Here is a 24,958-nt window from a genome sequence, read left to right as displayed (position 1 = left end):
TTTCTTCCAAAAACATTCCAGTGCTTTCACATCCACAGTATTCTCCAGCTGTTGCCATGTGACTTTTTTCTTTTTCCAAAGATCAAGAATTGCATGCAAGGACATCATTTTGGGATAATCAACAACATCTAGAATGCCGTAGCCAATGCAATGAAGGACCACATAGAAGAAAACTTCCAGCACTGCTTCTAGGGATGAAAGGAGCACTTGAGGTGATGTGTACCTTCCCAAGGAATCTACTTTGAAGGAGAGAACCTTCAGTTGTAGAAAACTTTACAATAAAATTTTTTATTTTTTATAAAATCACCCTCATTTTGTAATACACCTTGTATGTTTCCAAGAAGTAGATGAGCACAGAGCTTTGGGGGCACCCACTAGTAATGGTTTATCTTCATCTTATGATAAGTTGTTTTTACAGTAATCATTCTGTTGGTGAAGTATTCCTGACTGTCATAGATTTGTTGAGAACAGCTGGCATTAGTATTAGTAGTGGCAAACAATGCAAGAAAGCAAGCTTATACATCATCATCCAAAAAATAAAAAAGTACTTCTAGCATCACCTGTCTATCCCCTCCAATAGTTTGTCTAGTTCTCCCTTGAATTTAACTACCCACTTCCACAACAACGGATGAAAGTTTGGTCCAACGATCAACTACCACTGGCTGAAGGCAAACTTCTGCACATCTCTTCCTACACCCATCCTTCCTAAATTTGAAATTATGCTCCACCATGTGTGTAATCTTAAGCAATAGGAAGGATGCCATCAGCATTGACCATGCTCAATCCATTCAAAGTCTTAAACGCTTCAATCAGATCAACTCGCAGATGTCTAATCTCTAGACACCTGGTTCATTCCATGTCAAGTGGCCTAGGAGTCCCTGCTTGACCATCTTCAATTTTGTTGAAAAACTTGGTGTGGATGTTTAAACAGGTTTCAAATGAAGCTGTGCAAAATTTCACTTCAAAATATAGTATGCTTGAGGCACCAGCACCTTTTTTTCTGTGGAGGTCACTTGTGTTATGCAGAATAAATCACAAAAAATTTTCAAAGTTTTTAAGTGTTACTGTTGCACAACGGTGAGAGGTAGTGCTCTGAAACTTGGTATACCTAGTTAACTTTTAGCAGAGAATGCAAAACGTTTGGTGTCCAGGCTCAAAAAATCTTTACATTTTTTACAATGCAGTCTAAAACTGGCACCAAAAATTTGTCGCAACAAATTTAAGAAGGGCTTTTGAAAGTCATAACTTTGAAATAAAAACCTTTGGTACCTTCCACTTACCAACTGCATGAATTCAGCCTAACTAAATATCAGTTCTTATACTTGTTTTCTGGCTAAGATATTTTCCTTCAAAGATTGACTCAAAATCTGAAAGTCAAATTTGACCTATCTTAAGGGGCAAATATCTTAATGTGGGACACCTGCAATTCTCTTGTTTTTGCCACCACTGGAAAGAGCAGAGTTTCAGCTACAACGATCATCATGGTTTATCTGTTTTGTGTCTTTGCATTTAAGGCCTTAAAATTAAGCTTAAACATCAGGTAGTTTTATGTGCCATATTGTTATTTTGTGAAAACTTTTTTGTTGCAGAATACTTCCTTAATCCTTATCTCTAGGATAATCTAGAGATAGAGTATATTCTAGAATTCTGGAATATTCTAGAAAAATACCCAAGAATTATAGAATATTCTTGAATTCAAAAAAAAAAAAAAAAAAAATGGTGAACATTCTAGACACTGGAATATTCTAGAATCATACAAAAAAAGTATAAATAGCTGATATTTGAACCATGCTGTTATTAATGTGTTTTATCATCATGATTAACAGTTTGTTTATTTTATTCCTCTGTTTTTTATTGTTTGACTGTAATAAAGTTAATTAAGTTTTCATTGCTTGCAGAAACATCCACTTATTAGTCAGCATGAAAACTATGGAATCAGAAGATTTTGCTGGAGATAAGCTGGACTCATGCACCATCAGTCATATGGTTAATTCTAAATGTCATGTGCTATCCTATACATGCAAAACCGGGTTAAAATTATTTAAAGAATTTGAATTTGGAGAACAGCTGATAGGTCAATCTGGTAGATTAAAACTGGGTGAAGAAGACAATTTGTCTACATCATGAAGCTTTGCTTTTGACAGAATTTGAATTTTTGCAGTGTTCATGTTGCAATCCTTTCCAGAAGAAAAATCATATGGTGAAAAAAGTTTACAACCAATTGATTTGTCAATGGCAGACTATCTAAAAGACCTAACAAAGGTAGACATAACACCAGGCAAGAAGCTGTGCCCATCATGCCGAAAAGAGTCTAACAGCCGAAAAGCAGCAACAGGAACATCAACTTCATCTAGATCAGACCACAACGACAAAATGCATGTGACTGAAAGCTTGAACACAAGTTTGATGGCTATTGGTATTTCTCCTCTGAAATTTCAGCGAATGGCTAAGAGAGACTCACAAGGCTATGCCAAAAGGACAGCAAGTCAAGTACAAGATGTAATTGCCAGTAAAATTGCATCTATTAGTGGCTTGGATCCAAATGACATCATGGAGCCAAATGCAAGTCTTCAATGTGGAAACTGCTTAGATTACAATGAACTGCTGAAAGAATTGAAAGAAAAATTTATGGTATCAAGTCTTTCAGAAATACTTCAAATATTAACACTAGCTCCAGTTAGTTGGTCCATAAAGAAAACAATGGAAGTTTAGTGCCTCAGAAAGAATGGTCAAGAAAGCTAGAAAACTTAAAGAAAAAGAAGGAATCATGGACATACATGGAAAAAGGCAAGGAAAAACGCTTTCTGAGCAATTAAAGCAAAAGGTGATGGAATTTTTTGAAGATGATGAATTTAGCAGATATGCCCTGGAAAGAAAGATTACATTTCCATCAGAAATGCAGAAGGAATAAAAATGCAAATGCGAAAGCAACTACTACTCAGCAACTTGAAGGAAATGTTTATAACTTATCGATAAGGAAATGGATCTGACATTGGATTTTCTAAATTTTGTGAACTTCAACCAAGTGGTGCATCACAGTTGGTGCACCAGGAACACATTTTGTATGTGTATGCACAATCCATCAAAATGTCAAGTTAATGCTAGCAGCAAGTCCTGTTGAATGTGATTACAAGGTTCTCATTGGTAAAACAGTCTGTGATTTGGAGTCAAAAGATTGTATGCCTCATCGGTGTGAAAAATGTCCAGGAATAGATGAATTAAAAAAAGTTTCTAGAGAATATTTTTAAAACAACGAACCATAAGATATTATTGGATTCAAGCAATGGGTACACACTGACAGAGATACACCTGGACACAAAGCAATTAACAACAGAAGATTTTATTGAAGAGTTGAGTACAAAGATATTTAACCTTTCCTGGTCATCACTACATTGCTAAACATCAAAGCTACCATTTGAAGCCAACAAAGGAAAGCCTAATGACACACACTTCTAGATGTGTGTCATTAGGCTTTCACTACATTGCTAAACATCAAAGCTACCAGTTGAAGTCAACAAAGGAAAGCTGAAAGGATTCAAACACAGACCTCTCCAAATGAGTGAAAGGGGCAAAACCACAATACTGTCAGGAAGAACCTAACTGGAATGTCTCATTTAGGGATAACATACTAACAAAGGTAATGACAAGCTATAGCATTAGCATTAGTGGTATATGATGCAAGAAAGCAAGCTTATATAGCATCAGCAAAAAAAAAAAAAAAAAATTTACCATTTCACCTATCCATTTACTGCAAATGTTTGTCCAGTTTTTCCTATCTACGAGAGGGTATCAAAGTTTGTACCCTGACCTAGATAAAACATCAGTAGGAAGATGCCGTTTTTAATATAAGTTGTCTACATATTCAATAACCAACATGTGAAATTTTGTTCCCATAGGTGATCGTACACCAGAGGTGGAGCCCAGAATCTGAGGAAGAAAGCTATGGTTGACAAAGTGGAGAATCGAGCAGTGATCAAGTTCCTGAATTTGCAGGGCAAGAAGGTTCAGGAAATTGACAAAGAAATGAAAGCTGTGTATGGGCAGAATTGTCCATCCTATGACACCGTAAAAAAGTGGAAACAGGAGTCCAATGCAGTCATACAAGTGTCTTTGACGAGCAAAGTGAAGGAAGGCCATCAACATCCACAGACAGTGAGACAGTTGCAAAGGTTGAGCAGCTGTGCTGAGTGACAGACGTGTGACAATTCATTTCATTGCAAATGCAGTGGGAATTAGTTATGGGTCTGCTCACAGCATTTTACATGACCATCTGCACATGTCTAAAGCCTCCACACGATGGGTTCCAAGGTTGCTGATGCCTTTGCAGAAACAATGTCGAATGCAATGTTTTAGCCAGCTGTTGGATTTATGTAATGAGGATGTTGAGAACTTATTTTGATCGGTTGATGACAAATGATGAATGCTGGGTGTACCATTATGATCCAGAGACTAAAGACATGTCAAAGCAATGGAAGCACACCTCTGCCCCACCTCCCAAAAAGACAAAGACCACTCCATCTGCAAAGAAGGTGATGCTCTGTGTGTTTTGGGACAGAAAAGCGGTTATCCTGACAGATTATCTACCTCATGGTTCTACACTTACTGGAAAATACCACAGAAATCTTTTGAAAAAGTTCCACGATGCTTTTAAGGTGAAAAGACGTGGAATGTTAACCAAAGGTGTCCTTCTGTCAGACAATGCACCGGCTCACACAGCTATTACCACCATCAACTTTGTTGCCCAGTGCAACTTCAAACGACTTCACCCACCCTATTCTCCTGACCTAGCACCATCACACTTCTTTTGAGAAATGAAGAAACCATTACAAGTTTGATTTGTCTCAGGAAGTCATCAATGAAGTGGAATCGTGGTTTCAGGCAAAAAGTGCAGACTTCTATGATCAAGGCATTAAACAACTGAACCATAGATGGGAGAAATGTGTTACTATACATGGAGAGTACATAGAAAACAAAGTTTCCTGTGAAGTTTCACCTTTCTAGGGCTATTATTTCTAGGTAAGGGTACAAACTTTTTGCTATCCCCTTGTATTTAAGCTATCAACTTCCACAACGACAGATGGAAGTTTGTTCCGGCAATCAACCAGTCGCTGGCTAAAGGCAAATTTTGGCATATCTATTATGCAACCATCTTGCCTCAATTTGAATTTATGCCCCTCAGCTGTGTAATCTGAGCAAGAGGAAGAATCCCAACAGCAGTGAGCTTGCTATGGCCTTATACACCTCAATCAGATCATCTCGCAGGTGCCTAGTTTCCAGATGCAGAAGTCCTGCAACTTGCAGAACTTGTGGCTTTCTTGGTTAAGAGCATCCCTTTGTTCTCCCTGAACAATCTCTCTGCCTTTCTCTGTACTCGTTCCAGCACCTCTACATCCTTCCTAAAATGAGGCTTCCAGACCTGTATGAAGTAGTCAAGTTGTGTGACCTGACCTTTTATACAAAAAGATAATAACCTCCTTATCCCTGCTAGCAAATTTCCTGTATATCATTGACAAGACCCCACGAGCTGCTCTGGCAGCATGTCAGCACTACTATGAAAACTTCATATCCAACAGCACAATTACCCCTAGGTCTTTTTCATTCTCCACTACCCTGAGTGTACTGCACATTTGGTACATTACTCTGGGGTTACTGATACCCATATACAGTACTTTGCATTTGTCAATGTTAAACTTCAGTTGCCACTTCTCAGCCCATCTGTCCAACTTTTCTAGATCCTTTTGCAGCAGCGTACCATCATTACTGTCGTTAACGACCCTTCCAGCCTTTGTATCATCTACAAACTTGGACGTCAAGTCTGATATACCTTCATCAATGATTACAGACTAGTTTATATCTACTATATACTTGATTACAGACTAGCTTATATCTACCATAGGATCCTGTGTCACCTGATAATTTATATGCATCCTATGCATTTTTCTTCTCTGCCACAAGTCTCATTAATTCATCTGACATCCATTTAGGCCTAAACCTTGAACAGTATTTCTTAGGTATGAAAAGCCTAGTAGCTTCCAAGATTAAGTCCTTGAATGTGTCCATTTAGAATTTGCAGTTAGTAACAACATCAGTTGGCCCCACTATACAGAATTTAAAAACTGTGTCAGACCACCATAGTCACCTTTATGAAAGCAAAAAAACCTTCCTTTACCCCTGATGGTAGTTATATCTTTAAGTAAATCCCACAACAGTATACTGTAATCAACTGCCACCTAGTGGTTCCTTTATCTGCAAATTCTTTATGCAAAAATAATCACTGCTGATAATCAGATCAAGAGTATTACTGCCTCTGGAACATGCTGCTGTAGAAAACAGTCATCCAATAAATCCATAAAAGTCTTGCTAGTGTGCGAGTGACCAATCCACAAGTTCCAGTCAATATCTGAAAAGTTAAAATATCCCCCATTATAAGACACTGACTGCTTTTCTGGCCACTTTGTACTCATCAGGGTCATTAGGCCTATAACACACTCTTACTCTCATATTTGTTTTCCCAGTGCTTATGTCACACCAAACTGACTCCACATTGCACTGGCCACTCATGTCAACTGGATGCACTGCCTTACATTTTATGTGTTTCGTGCCTTAGATTTTATGTGATTTCTAACTAATGCAGCATAATCCTTCCTCCCTTCCTATCCTGTTTGTCCTTTCTGTACACATTGTACTCCTCAAATTCTGCATTCCTTATATCTGTGTGACACCACATCTTTGATATTCCAACAACATCCACCTTTGAGGTCTTACCAACACTTCAAATTCAAGTTAAAAATCTAAAATGAAGTGGAACTGAAGTGGAAGTGTTTTTTTTTTTTTTTTTGGCTGATGCTGCATAAGCTTGCTTTCTTGCATCAGGTGCCTCTACTAATGCTAAATCTTATACTTTAAAAATCTAAAATTAATTTTTTTTTGCATTTATTATATTTTTCTGTTTACTGTAAGGTAAACTTTTTTTAAAAGAAAGTAAGGGTTTATAAATAATTAATTCAAACAGAAATGCATTTTTCTATTTTATGATCTCATCCAAATATAAAAATAAAAGGCAAACCTCAATAATGGCTGTTTCCTCGTGGATTTCAATTGCCAGTGCCAAGTGTTTAACTTCATCTGGAATGGCAAATTGGTGTAGGTTTACTTTCCTCCAAAAATTCGCAGTTTCAAGTTCTGAAATACAATAACACAAATAAAATTATGCACCTTATTATATATAATGTATATATACTTATCAAAATAAATAAAAGTATAACTCAAAATTTTACAATAACAGAAATAAAATTATGCACCTTATACATCACAAAATATATACTTTTATCAAAATAAACAAAAGTATAGGTAACTCAAAATTTTGTGATACAATTAAGATTTAATCTGTATGTTGTAATACATAATAGGCATTCCCAGTGGTGGGCTATAGTGGGCTCACTAGAGCCCACTATTATTTTTTTTGAAAATTTGCAAGCCCATCGTTGAGAAGATCATTTATTTTACAAATGAAATTATTGTAATTGATTGAGTATCCAGAGCTGAAACTACAATGGGGCGAGCGTGGGCCCATCCCCAGGATTTTATAGCACAATCGATCAGTTATGTATTTTAAAATTGCTTCATTTTTGATTTAATCGAACTCTGTTTAACCAAAACCAACTTCTTTATAGCGAATTTTTTTTAATTCCCTTTGGTAATTATATTTAAAATAGTTTCTTTGAACGAAGAAAATTTCCATATAACGAACGGATTACGAGAGACAGCTTTGTATGCATTGTTCTCACCTCTGGCCTTTAGTCAATTTAGGTAATTAGAAAGTGCAAAATAAGTGAAAGGGATTACCTTTTCACAATGTTAGTGGTGTCCCTAAAAACCTATGCAGTCATATACCAAGAAGTCGTGCTAGTCAATATGCTTTCCATAGCCAGTCAAAGGATTAAGAAGATTCCCAACATGGATTAAGAAGATTCCCAACACAGATAATAGCCTCTGGTCAACCTGTGTTTTGGTTCCCCTTTACTCCGACAAACAGGCATGTGTTTTTCGGAGAAGTGAGCGATCCATACTTTCCAGTAAATTTCTCCTGTCTATGTTTACATGGTCACAGTAGCTGAATATCCGTGATTCTGCCATTTTGCACAGTATCCAAAGAACTAGTGACAGTAGCAACGTAGGGGGAAGATTGAGGCAACTAAGATATATAAACTTTACAAAGCCGAAATGTTGGCCGATTTTGAAATTTCGTTGAGACTTTCACTGTGTAGAAACGTTCGAAAATAATGGCATACAGGCAATAATTAAAAAAAAAAACTGTATGCATTATATCACCAATCTCCAAAATGCCAGTGTGAATTAAGGATGATTGCTAAAGAACTTGATGTGGAAACTATAAAGATCAGTCGTGTGTTCGGGCCACGATGGGTAGATTGTAGCTTGCGGAATGCAATTGTGGGGTTTTTTTTGTTTTTTTTTAACCCCAAACGAGAAGTATTAGAACCTATAGTACTTAGTACCATGCTTGGGTTGGAGGTTGAGAAGACATTTGTTGACATTAAACTTGAACTTCTGTAGACTGTAATTTTCAGGAAATACGTATGAAGGAAGGTTGTTCAAGAAAACGGCAGTTGAATGAATAAACGAGGAAGATGAAAAGTTGGTTCTGTGAGTTTGAAGTTGGACAGTAAATGGATGTTGGCTGGTGGCGGCACGTGTTCGGATTGTTTTGAAAGAAAGAGCGGGAATTATAGAAGCCAATTCAGAAGAACAGTGCCCGAGGAAGTATCTGTAGAAAAGGCATGCAGCAGAAACAGTATGTCCATGAGACAGCGAGTGGAGAGACTCTGTTAGAGATGAATCATTAATTAACCTAACTGCCCTCTTCTGAATGGAATCAAGAAGACAGAGAGGTTTTGAGGGCACCACCCCAGATGTGGGAACAATATTCCATGGCAGGGCAGATTTGCGATTTATACAGAGTGAGCAGCTGTTTGGAAGAAAAGTAACGCCGAGAGCGAAAGAGAAAACCAAGTTTTTTAGATGCAGAGGAAGCAATATTTGTAATGTGCTTGTGCCAAGAGAGATCAAGTCCAGGTAATCCCCAAAAGAGATATATTATTTTGCCTAGAAATCAGAGTGTCACTAAAGATAAGCATAGGAGCAAAAGAATCCTTTTTGCGAGATATAAGACAAGACTGGGTTTTAGTCCGACCAGGCTAGCCGGGTGGGTAAAGTGCCTGCCTGGCAAACCAAAGGCCGCCTCGGGCTTGGATCAAAGTACTGCAAAAACCTTGGGAGGTGCATTATGGCCACAGAAGCCAATGCGCCAACAACTACCAAAAAAAAAAAAAAAAAACTGAGTTTTAGAAGGGTTGAAATCAACTAAGTTGTCTTTGCCCCACTGGATAATTACTTGAAGACCAGCATTTAAGGAATTGGTAGCAGATTTTCGAAAAGTTGAAGCTGATTGAGCAGGACAAGATTTCTCAAAATGGAAAGTGGAATGCAATGCGCTATCATCAGCAAAACTATGGATAGGATTTCCAGTCAACGGAAGAAGGTCATTAATATACAAGAGGAAAAGAGTGGGGGAAAGAACTGACCTTGGGGGGACACCGGTATTAGTGGAGAAGTCAGAAGACAGAGAGCCATCTACCATCACCCTCAGTGAGCGATCAGAGAGAAAACTGGATAACCAATTACTAAAAACAGTTGGCAAACCATAAGATGGAAGCTTGTTTAGAAGACCTTTATGCCAAACACGATCGAAAGCCTTTGAGATATCAAGAGCAACTACTTGTGTTTCACTGAACCTTTCCATTGAGTTAGTCCATAAATGGGTAACATAAGCCAGAATATCACCAGTGGATCGACACTGACGGAATCCATACTGGCGATCATTGATCAGATGGAAGGTTTCTAGGTAGTTTAAGAGTTGGCGGTTAATTGATTTCTCCATTACTTTAGAAAGAGTAGAAGTAATTGCAATGGGACGATAATTGGATGGGAGGGATTTGTCACCCTTTTAGGAACTGGCTGGATATGAGCAAATTTCCAAGCAGAAGGAAAAACACCTTTGGAATAAGAAAGTGAAAAAAGGCGGCAAAGAATAGGAGTAAGTTCAGGAGCACAGGTTTTGAGAACAAGTGGAGAAATACCATCAGGACCTGGAGCTTTCTTAGCATCAAGATTTGTCAAAATCCTTCTGACATCCTTTTGACGGAAGACCACAGGAGGCATTGAATGGAGCGTGTTGGGAATGGTGGGAGGTGTTTTACCAAGATCATTAATACATGAGTTGGAAGAAAAATGGGATGCTAGCAGGTCAGCTTTATCCTTGGCTGAAGTGACAACAGAGCCATCTGGTTTGGACAGAGGTGGGAGCAGAGATGGGCAAAAGTTGTGGCCAACAGCTTTGGCAAGAGACCAGAATTCTCGGCTACCATTAGGGCAAGAAGCAAGTTTTCTACTCTTAGCCTGTTCAAAGTCTAGTTTGTACTGATTAATAACTGCTTTTCAGTTGTTGCAAGCTTTGGTATAAGCAGAAAATGAAACTGAAGAATTAGAAACAAGCCAATTACGATATGCAATATTCTTTTCTTGAACAGCCTTAGCACATTTATTGGAAAACCAAGGTTTAGATAAAGGATGAGATTTTAAAGTGGAGTGTGGGATAAAGGATTCGATTCCTGCAAGAATAATTTCACTGACACGATCTGAGCAAACCTTGACATCAGAAGTTTCGAAACAGTAATCCGACCAAGGAAAAGAAGAAAAGAAATCTCGCAGGCCATCCCATTTTGCATTCTTGTAATGCCAAACAACATGAGGTTGGGAATAGCCATGAGATAAAGGCTTTATTGGAGAAGAGACAATCACTAAGTTGTAATCTGAAGTGCCTAAAGGACCTCTCACTTCGACCATGTACTTAGAAGGGCTGTCTGTGAGAAAAAGATCAAGCGTGTTGGCTGTGATTAGGATTGTCCGGTATTCTTGTAGGTAAATGAAAAATCTGTGCAAGGTCATTAGTAATTGCAAAAGATTCAGCATCTCGACCAGCTGGGTCAGTGTGACTAGAAAACAGAAGCCAGCTGGAGTTGTGAACATTAAAATCACCAAGGAAAATTACCTCACTGTTAGGAAAGTTGGACTAGAGAAAGTCAAGTTGCAAAGAGAGGAAGTCAAAGAGCTCCAAGTGATTAGTAGAGTTGGGAGAACTGTAGAGACAACAGATGAATTTGACACAATGAAGTAGAGATTTTAAGCCAGAGAAGTTTGAAAAGAGGAGATTCCAAATTACCAAGTCTTTGACAGGGAATATTTGAACGGACATATGCACAAGTACCATCTTTGAGGCGAAAGGAATCATACAGCGAATAATTTGGGCATCTGAGATGAGCAGTAGGTGAATCAACCGATAACTGAGATTCTGTGAGAAAAAGTACATGGGGTTTGGCAGACTGCAAGTGGAAATGGACATCGTTGAGATTAGAATTGAGACCACTATATTTTTGAAATGAATTAAGAAGTGCTTGGGAGGTTTAGATCTTTTCGCAGATAAGCTTGCTCTATTAGTTTGACAATTCATGGTGTATTCAATAGTAAGAAAAAGTGTGTGGGACATGCTGTGTGAAGTAATGAAATTTTTGGATATGGTGTACACATTCTAAGAATATACCCAGATCCTTGACATAACGTGGCCTCGACAATGCTCCCCACATACACACTACTCGGACTCCCTCCAGTCACTATCTGGCAGAGTAGAGGTAGCAAGATTATACACAAGCTGATTGGGAAGCCTCCGAGAGAGTTACCAATAGGTTCGGTCCGGTGTACTAACTAGCAGCCGGCCTGCGAACACCGTTTTAGAGCTGTACCCTCGAAATGTAAGGAATATTGGATCTCGCCACGACGTTCATCATAACCTCAAAAGTAAGTCATCAATCATACTGCATGAGGGAAGAGATAGGATAGGGTTGACCGGAACTTAGCTCTAAAGACTAAACATTGGTTCCACCACTTCAAGCAGGTTGGAGGAATTATCCGGCTTTGTGCAAACATTTTGAATCAGAAGTTAAATATTCCAGATTATTAAATTGAATTTTAAATCTGGAATTTCTTAACCATTTAGCAATAATGATCAACATTCTGCAGGAGCTCTTTTACCTTTCAGAAGCTTTACAGATTCACTATGGTAAAAGTAGATAAATTAATTATTCGAATTATCAATGCTATTGCTTATTTGAAAAATTCTGAAGGAAATTATGAAGCTAAAACTGAGAGCATGTTGAAGTGGAAAGAATTTGGACAAATAAAAATTGAAAGTAAGAACACATTTAAAAAATTATCTCGTGACAAGTTATTAAATGCATTATTTTATTCTTAAAGGATAAGTTATTAATGCAACAGAGTGATTCTAAATTAAATAAAGAAAATAATAATACCATTGATGATGAGGAATTTAAAGAAATTTTAAACATATGCTACCCAAAATTGTGCAACATGAAAGAACTTTCGTCTCGGTGGCAGCAGTGAAAACCGAATAAGAAATTTAAGTTTTCTGATAAAATATGAAATAAAAATTAATGATTTTAGAGATTTTGTCAAAGACAGTTTATCTTTAAGATCGAGTGAAATTCTCTTTTCAATGAAGAAAGCCAGAAATATCTTTGAAACCACTGTGATTAGCAGTGTTGAAGCTGAGCAAGCTTTCAGCATAATGAATAATATTCTGTGAATGAATGAATAATGTTGACAATTAAACACTTTGCAGATTATGATGACCATACATTTAAATGGAAAACCATTGCTTCAATTTGATCCAGATCGTTACGTCAAATCATTCCTCTTTAACCCTGCTCAGCTATTGAGCAAAGCAGAAGATCGAAAACAAATATTAATAAAGAAGTAAATTCTATATGGCAATTTTTAGAATAAATTTTTCTTGAATATTTGTGTAATCATTTTTTTTTTCATGTAATCCGTGATTTTTGTGTACCTTTTCTAGAATAGTTTGTTTTTTATGTAATATCTGTTTTTATATTGTGGAATGTTTTGTGATAGTTTTTATGTTATTTATGATATTGGAAATATTTAGTGTTATTTTTTATTTGCAATATTAAAATTTTATCATGAAAAAAAAATGTATCCATTATATTTTCCTAGTTATTAAAAAAAAGACAAATAAAAAAGCTGCACGTGTGCTGAGCACTCACGGTAGATTAGGTGTTGTGGGCACCTAAAAATGGAATGTAACAAAAATGCGAGATGAAAAAAAGAAATTGTTGACAAATATTTGTATTCTTGCAGTCATGTGATAAATACTTGTATTGTTGTAGTCATATGATAAACACTTGTGTGGTTGCAATCATACTTACTGCTGTAGTAACTTCAGGAAGTATGATTGTGATGTCATACAAAGGGTACTAGGAAAGTTTTGCAATACAGCTTTGTTTATTTAATTTTTTCAAAGTAATTTCCTCTACATTCAATACACCTCTCCATCCTCCGAAACCAATCTTTAAACCAGTTCTGCCAAGTTTCACTAGGGAGTAAAGCACACTCGTTGTCCCAAGCCCGTAGAAGGTCCTCATCACTGGAAAACCGCCTCCCTTTTAGCTTCATTTTCACATGCGGGAACAGTGCAAAGTCGCAGGGAGCAAGGTCTGGACTGTAGGGAGGGTGCTCGAGAAGTTTCAGTCCTGTCGTGGTCAAATATTCGGTGCAGGCTTTGGCGCGGTGAGCTGGAGCATTATCGTGATGGAGGTACCAAGTGTCCATTCTTGACTTTGGCCGCAGGTTCTTCATAGATCCAATGACTTTAGGCAGGCATTGTTCAGTATACCACTTAGCTGTGATTGTCTTCTGCGTATCCAAAACGACACGTTCCACAATTCCACTCGATTTGAAAAATACAGCTATCATTTTCTTCTTTACAGATCGGGATTTTCTGACAATTACGGGTGTGTCGTCATCATCAAAGACCCAAACTTTGTTTTGAGCCTTGGTCGGTAGATCGTAATAGTACAGCCAAGTCTCGTCACCTGTCACGATGTTGTTCACATACCGAGATTGTCCCTTATCAAACTTTTTTAACATCTCCCGGCACCAAGTCACACGTCGTGTCATCTGCTCTTCAGTCAGTTGATGCGGCACCCAGAGAGAACAAAGTTTCTTCACGTGCAAATGATCTTGCAGAATCGAACGAATTGCTGGTGCATGTAGGCCCAAAGTATCCTCTATCTGTTGGTAGGTCACTCGCCTGTTTTCGTCAAGCATTTTCCTCACAGCAGTAACGTTTTCCTCCGTAACTGACGTTCGTGGCCTTCCCGGCCTCTCAGAATCCTCCAGAGTGAAACTTCCCCTTTGGAATTCTCTATATCACCTGAATATCGTTGTACGATGTGGACAATCATCATCTAGTGCAAGAGTCATTTCTTCTAAGCACTGGTCTATGGTTAAACCACGCACGAAATTATACCGCAAAACTGTCCTTATCTCATTTCGTGACCACGATGCCATCGCAAGCACTTTACACTCTCACTACTAATGAATAACTGAGCCCATCAACTTGGCGCGGCGGCTACTATGCATGTATGAACATGTCTCAACATGCAGCAACAAGCAGCTTCCTGTGATTCATTGTTGCGTCATATTGCAAAACTTTCCTAGTACCCTTTGTACTATTCAAAAATTCTAAAAAGTTAGAACTCCATATACTATCGTATCCAGGTATCACCGTAAGGGGAGGCACGACAACCAGGTTTTTAAGTTTTTTTTTTTTTTTTAGATAGACCTAGGAACATTATAAACATGGTTAAGGGGATAATAAGCCCCATCTGTCCACCCCCCCCACTCGAGATATCATACCAGTCACACACTCTAATCCCACTACTAGTAGTGCAAGCGTGGGAAGGCCTCTGGTGGAAGCCATGGATAATGTCACTTCTGTGACCGATCAAATTTTACTCGGTAGATAGTCCAAAAAACTGTGAGCCCATTGTTAAAATATTCACAATTCACCACTGGGCATTCCCTATATTTTCCTAATATAAATCAGATAAATATATCACTTTCAATTAAATGCCAATCTTAGAAAATCGTTATTAAGCATAAGTGTTATGTACAGATCAGCAATATATAATATAAATGATTTCTGTGACTACTATTTTCTTTCAGTTAAATGCCAATCTTTTAAAATCATTATTTGATTAAAGTGTATAAGGCCCTGAGATGGGTTAGTAAAAGAAAAAAGGGAGAATATGCTCATTTGGTAAGACAACAAAGATAAGGAACAACTATAAAATTTTAGCCAAGAACGGTAAACTAGATTTTTAAGTTTACCACTGGGAAATGTGTTGTAGAATGTTAGAAGTTGCATGCAAGTGTGGCTGAAGCAAAGAGTTTAGCAAAATTCAAAAAATTGGATAGGCACATTTTGACAATGGGAGTAATATGAGAATTTTTTTATTTTTTTTTACCCCAGTGGGTGCAAAATAAGTTCATCTCTTCAGCAGATGCAGAAAAAAATAATTATATTGTATTGTACTTGATTACTGATTCCATCTTTATGTCACAACTCAACAAAGAGACAAGTAATTAACAAATACCACTTTCAATGGGGGGGGGGGGAAATAAACCTTACAAAATTGTTCACAAAATAGATAACTGCCAAGGCAGAATATTATAAATTGAATTTTAATACCTTGTAGGTATACAGATATCCTACAAGGCATAGTATAATTTAATCCATTACCGTAACAGTAACTCCTCTAGTTTCTTCAGTGATTAAATTAATAGGCTGCTTGTTTGCCACATTCTAACATAACTCATGGATTTGAGGTGGACTCAAATCCAGTGACCTTTGGAACTGGGAAAATTTACTCAATCCACAACCACACTTGAACCACTCATGAAGAGATATAGCACAATGTGTAGCTGCATCAACATCCTAAAATGGTCATCCCCATCAAAATTAAATTAAAGCATTGCATGAGCATACATGATCTGAAAAAATTTCTTAGATATGCAAAAGCCTGTCCCCCCCCTCTCTCTCTCTCTCTCAGGGTAATTCAGGATTTTTTTTTTTTTTTTTTGTCTGGTGCAGCAAAAGCCTCAAGCTTCCTTGCACCATATGGCTAATAATGATAATAATAATAATAACATTTGGAGTGACCTGATGGGTGAAATGAGAAGGATATAAATATATATATATATATATATATATATATATTTTTTTTTTTTTTTTTTTTTTTTTGGCTGATGCTTTTGCTGTATAAGCTTGCTTTCTTGCATTATGCCTCAACTAATGCTAATGAGGATGGTGAAAGATTTATATAAAGACCAATTCCCAAGAATTGGCCCAGAAATCTGAACAGCTATTGGGAGGTTGGAAGGAGGGAAGAAGCAACTCTTATGACCTCTTAAATGATATTTAAAAACCAGCAAAGAAAACACTCTTAGACATTGCTAAAACTGATGTAATAACAACTTTGTAGAAGACATGCTTCCAGCGGATACAGAGTGGATTGCAACATATTACTGTAGATCTGTTTTCCCCACTCACAATTGGTGATTTTTCCTACCTAAGTAATCAAAAATGGCAGAACTATTGTTGGTTCTAAATCAAAAAAACTCTGGATTGCTGGTCACATGCTAGTTATTGCTATGAGCTAGTTATTTTCAGTGACTCTATTGTCAGGGAGATGGGGAAATATATTATGCAAAAAGGTTAGGTGGAATAGGACCAGGGTTATGTCTGCCAGGGACAAAAGTTGATAAGGTTATAGAGAAGATATCATCTTTTCAGGGCACAAAGGGTGATATTGTTGTACACATTGGCACTAATGAAATTAAGAGTAGAGATCTGCAGACTTACTTAACAAGTACAGGTCAATGTTGAAAAAAAAAGTTGCGAGTTGGGTTAAATTTGAAAGTGACTGCAATTCAGCCAAGACATGATAGGAGGGAGTATATTATGAGAGCCTTGTCAATCAATTCGGCCCTGGAGAGACTGTGCAAGGCTCATGGGGTAGAATTTTTCTCAGTGTGGTCTGTGGTTATTAACAGGAGAGACTGCTTCTACAGGGATGGGATACACTTAAATAGAAAGGGTGCAAGAATATTTGCTGATTCTATTGTGACAGTGTTAGGTGGGTTGGAAAACTGCTAGCTTGGGGGGGATTCACAGACTAATTGATTAACAGAAGCCACAGGCAGAGGTGAAAGTGATTCTTGCACTGCTTCTATTGGAATGAGCAGCAGTCTGGAAAGCAGGGTGCAGGGGATTTCCAGGACTGCTGGTAGTCATCATGGAACAAGTAAATACATGGGCTGTGTTAGGATAACTAAGGGTAAGAACAGGTGCATGTATACTTGCATGTACACCAATGCTAGGAGTTTAATAAATAAATTTGATGAATTTGAAGTTCTGGTCAAGACATCAGAGGCAGATATTGTCAGGATATCAAAGACGGGGTGTCACACAGATATAAGGAATGCAGAATTGGAATTTGGGGAGTACAATGTGTACAGAAAGGATAGACAGGGTAGGAAGGGAGGAGGGGTTATTATGTTCCTTAAAAAACACACAAAATCTAAGCAAATGCATCCAGTTAACATGGGTGGACAATGCCATGTTGAGTCTGTTTTGTGTGACATAAACACTGGGAAAGGGAAAATGAAAGTAGGAGTGTGTTATAGGCCTAATGACACTGATGAGTACAACAAACAGTGCAAAGAAATATTGGACAAGTAAATCAGAAGTTCTTGTAATGGGGGATTTTATCTTTCCAGATATTGACTGCAAATTGTGGGTTAGTCACTTGCACACTAGAAACTTTCGTAGATTAATTGGAGGATTGTTTGTTTTCTACAGCAGCATATTCAAGAGGCAACCAGAGAATACTCTTGATCTGATTATCAGCAGTGACTATTCATGCATTAAGTACCTACAGATTAAAGAACCACTAGGTGGCAGTGATCACAGTGTGCCAATGTGGCATTTGCTTAAAGATGTAACTACCATCAGAGGTAAAGGGAAGGGATTTTGCTTTTGTAAAGGTGACTACAGTGGTCTCAGACAACTTTTAAATTCCATACAAATAGACCAACTGACGATTTTACCAACAGCAAATTCTAAATGGGAAGCATTCAAGGAAGGAATCGTGGAAGCTACTAGGCTTTTTGTTCCAACTAAGAAATACTGTTCAAGGTTTCAGCCTAAATAGACGGCAGATGAACTAATGAGAGAAGAAAAATGCATGGGATGCATATAAATTATCAGGTGACACAGAAGCCTATGGTAGATATAAGCTGGTCTGTAATCAAGTTACAAAGGAGATTAGGCAGGAGAAGGCATTTTACAAAAAATCTTTGGCAGAGGATACAAAGAAAAACAGCAAAGAGTTCTTTACTTGTGTAAACTCTAGAAGGAATGAGGTAAATCAGATTGGTCCACTTGATATTGATGACAACTGTTGATGATCCTGCTCAGGTAGCTGACAAACTGAATGAGTACTTTGCATCTACATTCACGCAAGAGGAATGTCTAGACGGAAGTGAATGCCACAAGCTTATCAAACTCTAGCAGGGAGCTAAATTATTTTGTAATAATTGAGAGCAAAGTGGAGGAGAAATTGTTGAAGTTGAACATAAGAAAGGCACCTGGGGTGGATAAGATCTATCCAATTATATTAAAGGAAGTAAGTAAACCCTTAGCCATAATTATGAAAGTTTCCTTGAACTCAGGGGAGGTCTCCATGGAGTGGAGATGTGTAAATGTGTCCCCAATTCACAAAGGGAATCAAAGAGTGACATGAGTAATTACAGACCTGTTAGTTTAACTTCTGTTACAGGGAAAATAATAGTCACTGGTTAAAGAAGAACTGCATGATCATCTAGATAAGACTGCAGTTATAGTTCAGACACAGCATGGGTTTTTTAAGGGGAAGTCTTGCCTGACAAATTTATTGGATACTATGATGTGGTCATAAAGGAACTGGATGGAAAATAATAATTTTAATATCATATACTTAGATTTTAGTAAAGTTTTTGAAACTGTTACACATGAAGGACTACTGTACAAATTAGACCAGTATGGCATTGCTGCTATGGATAAAAGGATGGTTGAGTGGGAGAAGACAGAGCATGGTAATCAATGGACACTGATCTTCATGGACTAATGTTATTTGTGGAGTCCCCCAGGGTTTGGTGTTGAGTGCCTTGTTGTTTTCTGTACATATTTATCAATGATACTGATGAAGGTATATCAGGGTTAATGTCCAAGTTTACAGACGATACGAGGTTGGCACGGACAGGCTACAAGAGTAGCTCATGGGGTCTTGTCAATGGTATACAGGAATTTTGCTAGCAGGGATGAGGAATTGATTGTTCCTTTGTAAAGGCATTGATCAGGCCACACTTTAGTACTGCATACAGGTCTGGAGGCCTTATTTTAGGAAGGATATCAGGCTGCTGGAACAAGTACAGGGAAGGACAACAAGATTGGTGAACGGAACAAAGGGTCTCTGTTACCAAGAAAGGCTAAAGTTCTGCAAATTGCAGTGTCTGGAGACCAGGCACCTTCAAGGTGATCTAATTGAGGTGTATAAGTCTTTGAATGGTTTGAGCAAACTCAATGCTGGTGGGATTCTTCCTTAGATTATGCACCTGAAAGGGGCATAAATTCAAATTGAGGAAAGACAATTGTAAAATTTATGTGAGGAAATTTGCCTTTAGCCAACAGGTTGTTGACAGTTGGAACAAACTTCCATCTGTTGTAGTGGAGGTCAATAACTTAAATAAGTTCAAAGCAGAACTGGACAAGCATTTGAAGTGAATGGGAGGATGAAATGGGAAGTTCTTTTTTTCTTTTTTTTTGCTGATGCTATATAAGCTTGCTTTTCTTGCATCAATGCTAATGCTATATACAATTTGGTTATACTGCAGGTTATGGGTACACCTCCAGTATCTGTTACAAATTACTGGCATAAACTAACCTCTTCTTTTTTCACTAGCCAAAAATGAATATTTATTAAAAAACCCACACTTCTTTCGCTTGAATCTGTCCCAAATTTGGCCATGCAAGCAACGAAGTGCCAGGCTGTACCTATAATCTAAAGTTCAGCAATTTATAAATTAAATTTTATAAATTCAATTCATAAATTGCTTATTCATTTCATTTCAAGGCAAAATAGTGGATGATACAACAGTTTTAATATCAGCTTTGAGATCGGTGTAGTGGAATTTAACAGAACTACCTATGCCCTTTAAAAGCAAGACAAAAACTTCAAATTTGTTGTACAATAGGAAGTGGGGCTGCCAACCTTTTCAAAACACTGGTCACAAGTTATAACCTTTAAGTTATCTTCTAGAAATTGAATGTGTACCACTAGTCCATAATTGACAAAAATATGAGTTAATGTTGTCAATTAATTTGTTGTATCTCTAACGTGCACTGCTATATTTTAAGTGATGCTCACCAATTATCAGCAATTCAAAAAATTCAATACCTGTTAGGGTATTGAATAATTTAATGTGTTAGGGTAACTAATAATAAGGATACGTATACTTTCATGTATACCAATGCTAGAATAATAGTAAATAAATTTGATGAATTTGAAGTGTTGGTCAAGACATCAAAGGCGGATATTGCTGGGATAGCAGACACTTGGTGTCACACAGATATAAGGAATGCAGAACAGGAATTTGGGGAGTACAATGTGTACAGAAAGGATAGATAGGAAGGGAGGAGGTGTTATGCTGTTGATTAAGAAAAACATAAAATCAAAAGAAGTGCATCCAGTTGATATAGATGAACAGTGCACTGTTGAGTCACTTTGGTGTGACATAGGCACTGTGAAAGCAAAAATAAGAGTAGGAGTGTGTTATAGGGCTAATGACTCGAATGAGTATAATGAACAATTGTATGGAGAAATAGAGTGGGCTAGTAAATCAGAATGTCTTGTAATGAGGGATTTTAACTTCCCAGATATTGACTGGAACTTGTGGATTGGTCACTCACACACTAGTAAGACTTTTGTGGATTTATTGGATGATTGTTTTCTGCAGCAGCATGTTCGAGAGGCAACCAGACAGAGAGGGTAATATTCTTGATCTGGTTATCAGCAGTGATCATTGGTGTATTAAGAATTTGCAGATAAAGGAACCACTAGGTGGCAGTGATCACAGTGTACTGATGTGGGATTTACTTAAAGATATAATTACCATCAGGGGTAAAGGAAAGAGTTTTTGCTTCCGTAAAGGTGAGTACAGTGGTCTCAGACAGTTTTTAAATTCTGTACAGTGGGATAAACTGACGATGTTACCAACAGTAAATTCTAAGTGGGAAGCATTCAAGGAATTAATCGTGGATGCTACTAAAAGTTTCATACCTATTAAGAATAATGCATGGCATGCATATAAATTATCAAGCGACTCAGAAGCCTATGGCAGATATAAGCTAGTCTGTAATCAGGTCACAAAGGAGGTTAGGCAGGCGAAGGCAGATTATGAGAAATCTTTGGCAAAAGATGCTAAGAGAAAAAGAAAGGATTTCTTTACTTATATAAACTCTAAAAGGAAGGGGATGAATCTGATTGGTTCACTTGATATCGATGGTTTGACTGTTGATGATCCTGCTCAGATAGCAAACAAACTGAATGAGTATTTTGCATCTACATTCACACATGAGAAGTTATTAAGGTTTGAAAATGGCAGAAGGTTATCAAATTGTAGCAGGGTGCTTAATGATTTTGTAATAACTGAGAGCAAACTGGAGGAGAAATTGTTGAAGTTAAACATAAGAAAGGCACCTGGGGTGGATGGGATCTATCCAGTTATATTAAAGGAGGCGGCAAAGCAACTAAGCAAACCCTTAGCCATAATTATGAGACCATTCTTGGACTCAGGGGAGGTCCCCATGGATTGGAGATGTGCAAATGTATCCCCAATTCACAAAGGGGGATCAAAGGGTGACATGAGTAATTACAGACCAGTTAGTTTAACTTCTGTTCCGGGTAAAATAATGGAATCACTGGTTAAAGATGAATTGCAGGATCATCTAGACAAGACTGCAGCAATAATTCAGACACAGCATGGGTTTGTTAGGGAAAGTCTTGTCTGACAAATTTGATAGGATATTATGATGTGGTTACAAAGGAACTGGATGCAAAAAATAATTTTGATATCATATATTTGGATTTCAGGAAAGCCTTTGATACTGTTGCGCATGGAAGACTATTGTACAAATTGGAGCAGAATGGTATTAAGGGTAAGTTGCTACAATAGATAAAAGGATGGTTGAGTGGGAGAAGACAGAGGGTGGTAATTAATGGGTGCTGCTCTTCGTGGACTAATGTTATTAGTGGAGTCCCACAGGGTTCGGTGTTGGGTCCTCTGTTGTTTTGTATATTTATCAATGATATTGATGAAGGTATATCAGGTTTAGTGTCAAAGTTTGCAGATGATACAAAGGTTGGCAGGGTTGTTAATGAAAGTAATGACAGTGTGCTACTGCAACAGGATCTAGATAATTTGGGTAGATGGGCTAAGAAGTGGCAAATGAAGTTTAACCTTGACAAATGCAAAGTACTGCATATGGGTAGAAGTAACCCCAGAGAAACGTAACAACTGTGTGGTACTACACTAAGGTGGTAGAAAATGAAAAAGACCTGAGAGTAATTGTGCAGTCAGATATGAAGTTTTCTGAGCAATTCAGATAGGCTGCCAGGGCAGGTCATGGGGTTTTGTCAATGATATATAGGAATTTTGCTGGCAGGGAAAAGGTGATTGTCCCTCTGTATAAGGCAATAGTCAGGCCACACCTTGAGTACTGCATACAGGTCTGGAGGCCTCATTTTAGGAAGTATGTAGATTTGCTTGAGCGTGTACAGAGAAGGGCAACAAGACTGGTGAGGGGAATGAAGGGATCCTCTTACCAAGAGAATCCCTTCATTGCCTAGTCTCCAGCCACTGTTGGCGCCTCCGTAGCCAGGTGGGAAGAAGCAGCAGTGCATAGCACACGCTTCTTGATTAGACCGGGGTTCGAGCCCGTCACCACCAAATACGGAGGATGCGGAAAGGTCAGGGACTGACCACCGCATATCCCGGAGCAATATGGCCTTAGTTGCTAATGCTCCTAAAAACCAAACAACAACAACAAACAACTCCAGCCACTGCAATTTGCAGTGGCTGGAGACTAGGCACCTGTGCGGTGATCTGATTGAGGTGTATAAGGCCTTGAATGGGTCAGCACGCTGAATTTTGATGGGATCCTTCCACTTGTTCAGATTACGAACCTAAGGGGGCATAAATTCAAATTAAGAAAAGACATATAGAATAGATGTGCGGAAATTTGCCTTTAGCCAGCAGGTGGTTAATTGCTGGAACAAACTTCCATCTGCCATTGTGGAAGTTGATAGGTTAAATAAATTTAAGGAGGAACTGGGCAGGCATTTGGAGGGAATGGTGTGATTTTTTTTTTTTTTTTTGGCTGATGCTGCATAAGCTCATACACTTGCTTTCTTGCATCACATGCCACTACTACTACTACCTCGTATTTATTTTATACTAATGGTGTTGACATAAACTATACTTTTTTTTTGTCACACAAAGTATAGTTTCTGCCACTATATGAAATCTGAAAAGACCCAGTACCTAGTGCACATAATGATCGGTGGGGTTACTCTTGATTCCGCAAGTGGTAAATGATTAATCCGTTATCTTTGACAAAATTGTTTTAGACTTACGTGAATCATAATTTTGATTTTTACTGATCAAATTCAATAAATATTGATTTCATTACAAATTGACATTAATATTAGTACAATTTTAATTAATTTAAATCAGTTTTCAGGCGAGCTCTGTTGCTTTCAGGCAACCTAGCAACGAATATTTACAGTACTTAAAATCGGCTCTCTGCTGTGATTTCTCATTTCTTCTCTTTTTTTTTTTTTTTTTTTTTTTTTTTGCATGTAGACATCAAATTAGTTACGTGTAGACATGTAACTGATTTGATGGCTTCTCGAGGTATAAGCGAAGCGTACTATACAAAATATACTGTGAAAATTGCTGGTTAAAAACGAATGACAGAAAAAGCACAATTCCAAAAAACTTTTAAAGTTTATTTTAACTATACAGTATTCGAAATTGCTTACCTGTCATTTTAACTAAATTTGTCTGCAAGCAAAACCTATAACCTTATAAATTTCAAGCCCTTTAACGTAAATTAAAGGTGATAAAATATAACTCTGGAATGATAAACGTTATCAGCAAATACGAAAAAAACTCCATAACCACAACACAGCTACACTAAACACGTGACTACACTCTCATGTAAACAAAAATAAATAAAACTACACTTGTATGTGGAGCGATTTAAAATTACAGGTTGCGCCGTCTAGAATATAAATTTCTATAAATAAAAATTATCTGAAGTGTGTGTGGGGGTGAGCTGGTGAGGAAATGGGGACATCGCGCGAGGCTCTTGTTAAATTTTTGGGAATTATCCGAACTTCTTTGGCAACATGTCAAAGAAGTTCGGCTAATTCCCAAATTCTTTTGGCAACATGCCAAAGAGCCTCCAAAAGACAATAGGAGCACTAGGCTTCCCAAAAAACACTTACATTGTACTCCAGATAGTCGCAATCGAGAACATTTGTAGATAAATAAGATAGTTTCTTGACCAACAGTAATAATAATAATAAGAACAGTAACGGGACACTAGCAACCACCCCATGAACTTGGTCCCAGTACTCGTCAAGGGGAAAAAAAAAAAAAAAAAAATACCATAAATGGCATATTTTTATTATTGTTTCATAATAATGTGCAGTCAAATTATTGTCCTTTAAGTGTGCATTCGATTTTTAGGAACAAGAAATAGTCCAGTCCCGTGGGATAAATCAAGCGAATGAGAAAAGTATTGCAGTTCTACAATCCCGCCCTTTGCTAGAAACTCCTT

The 24,958-nt window shown here is 37.7% G+C and overlaps 1 protein-coding gene across 1 annotated transcript in view; it reads right to left on the bottom strand.

The window, feature by feature from the left end:
- LOC150078189 (putative protein-lysine deacylase ABHD14B) overlaps window positions 1-24,319 on the bottom strand; it is a 68,827-nt gene extending 44,508 nt beyond the window's left edge. Inside the window, exons 1-2 of the mRNA XM_090384280.1 lie at window positions 24,156-24,319; window positions 7,067-7,182 (exon numbers count right to left, since the gene is read on the bottom strand). Coding sequence (XP_090240406.1) covers window positions 7,067-7,182; window positions 24,156-24,162 — 123 coding nt within the window. The 5' untranslated portion in view covers window positions 24,163-24,319. The remainder of the gene's footprint in view (window positions 1-7,066; window positions 7,183-24,155) is intronic.
- Window positions 24,320-24,958: the final 639 nt, after the last annotated feature.

The sequence above is a fragment of the Mastigoproctus giganteus genome, chromosome 11 (assembly GCF_048544385.1).
Source record: "Mastigoproctus giganteus isolate SK-2022 chromosome 11, ASM4854438v1, whole genome shotgun sequence".
NCBI lineage: Eukaryota > Metazoa > Arthropoda > Arachnida > Uropygi > Thelyphonidae > Mastigoproctus > Mastigoproctus giganteus.
Note: the sequence above shows the minus strand (reverse complement) of the source record. Positions and strands in the feature narration are given on the sequence as shown.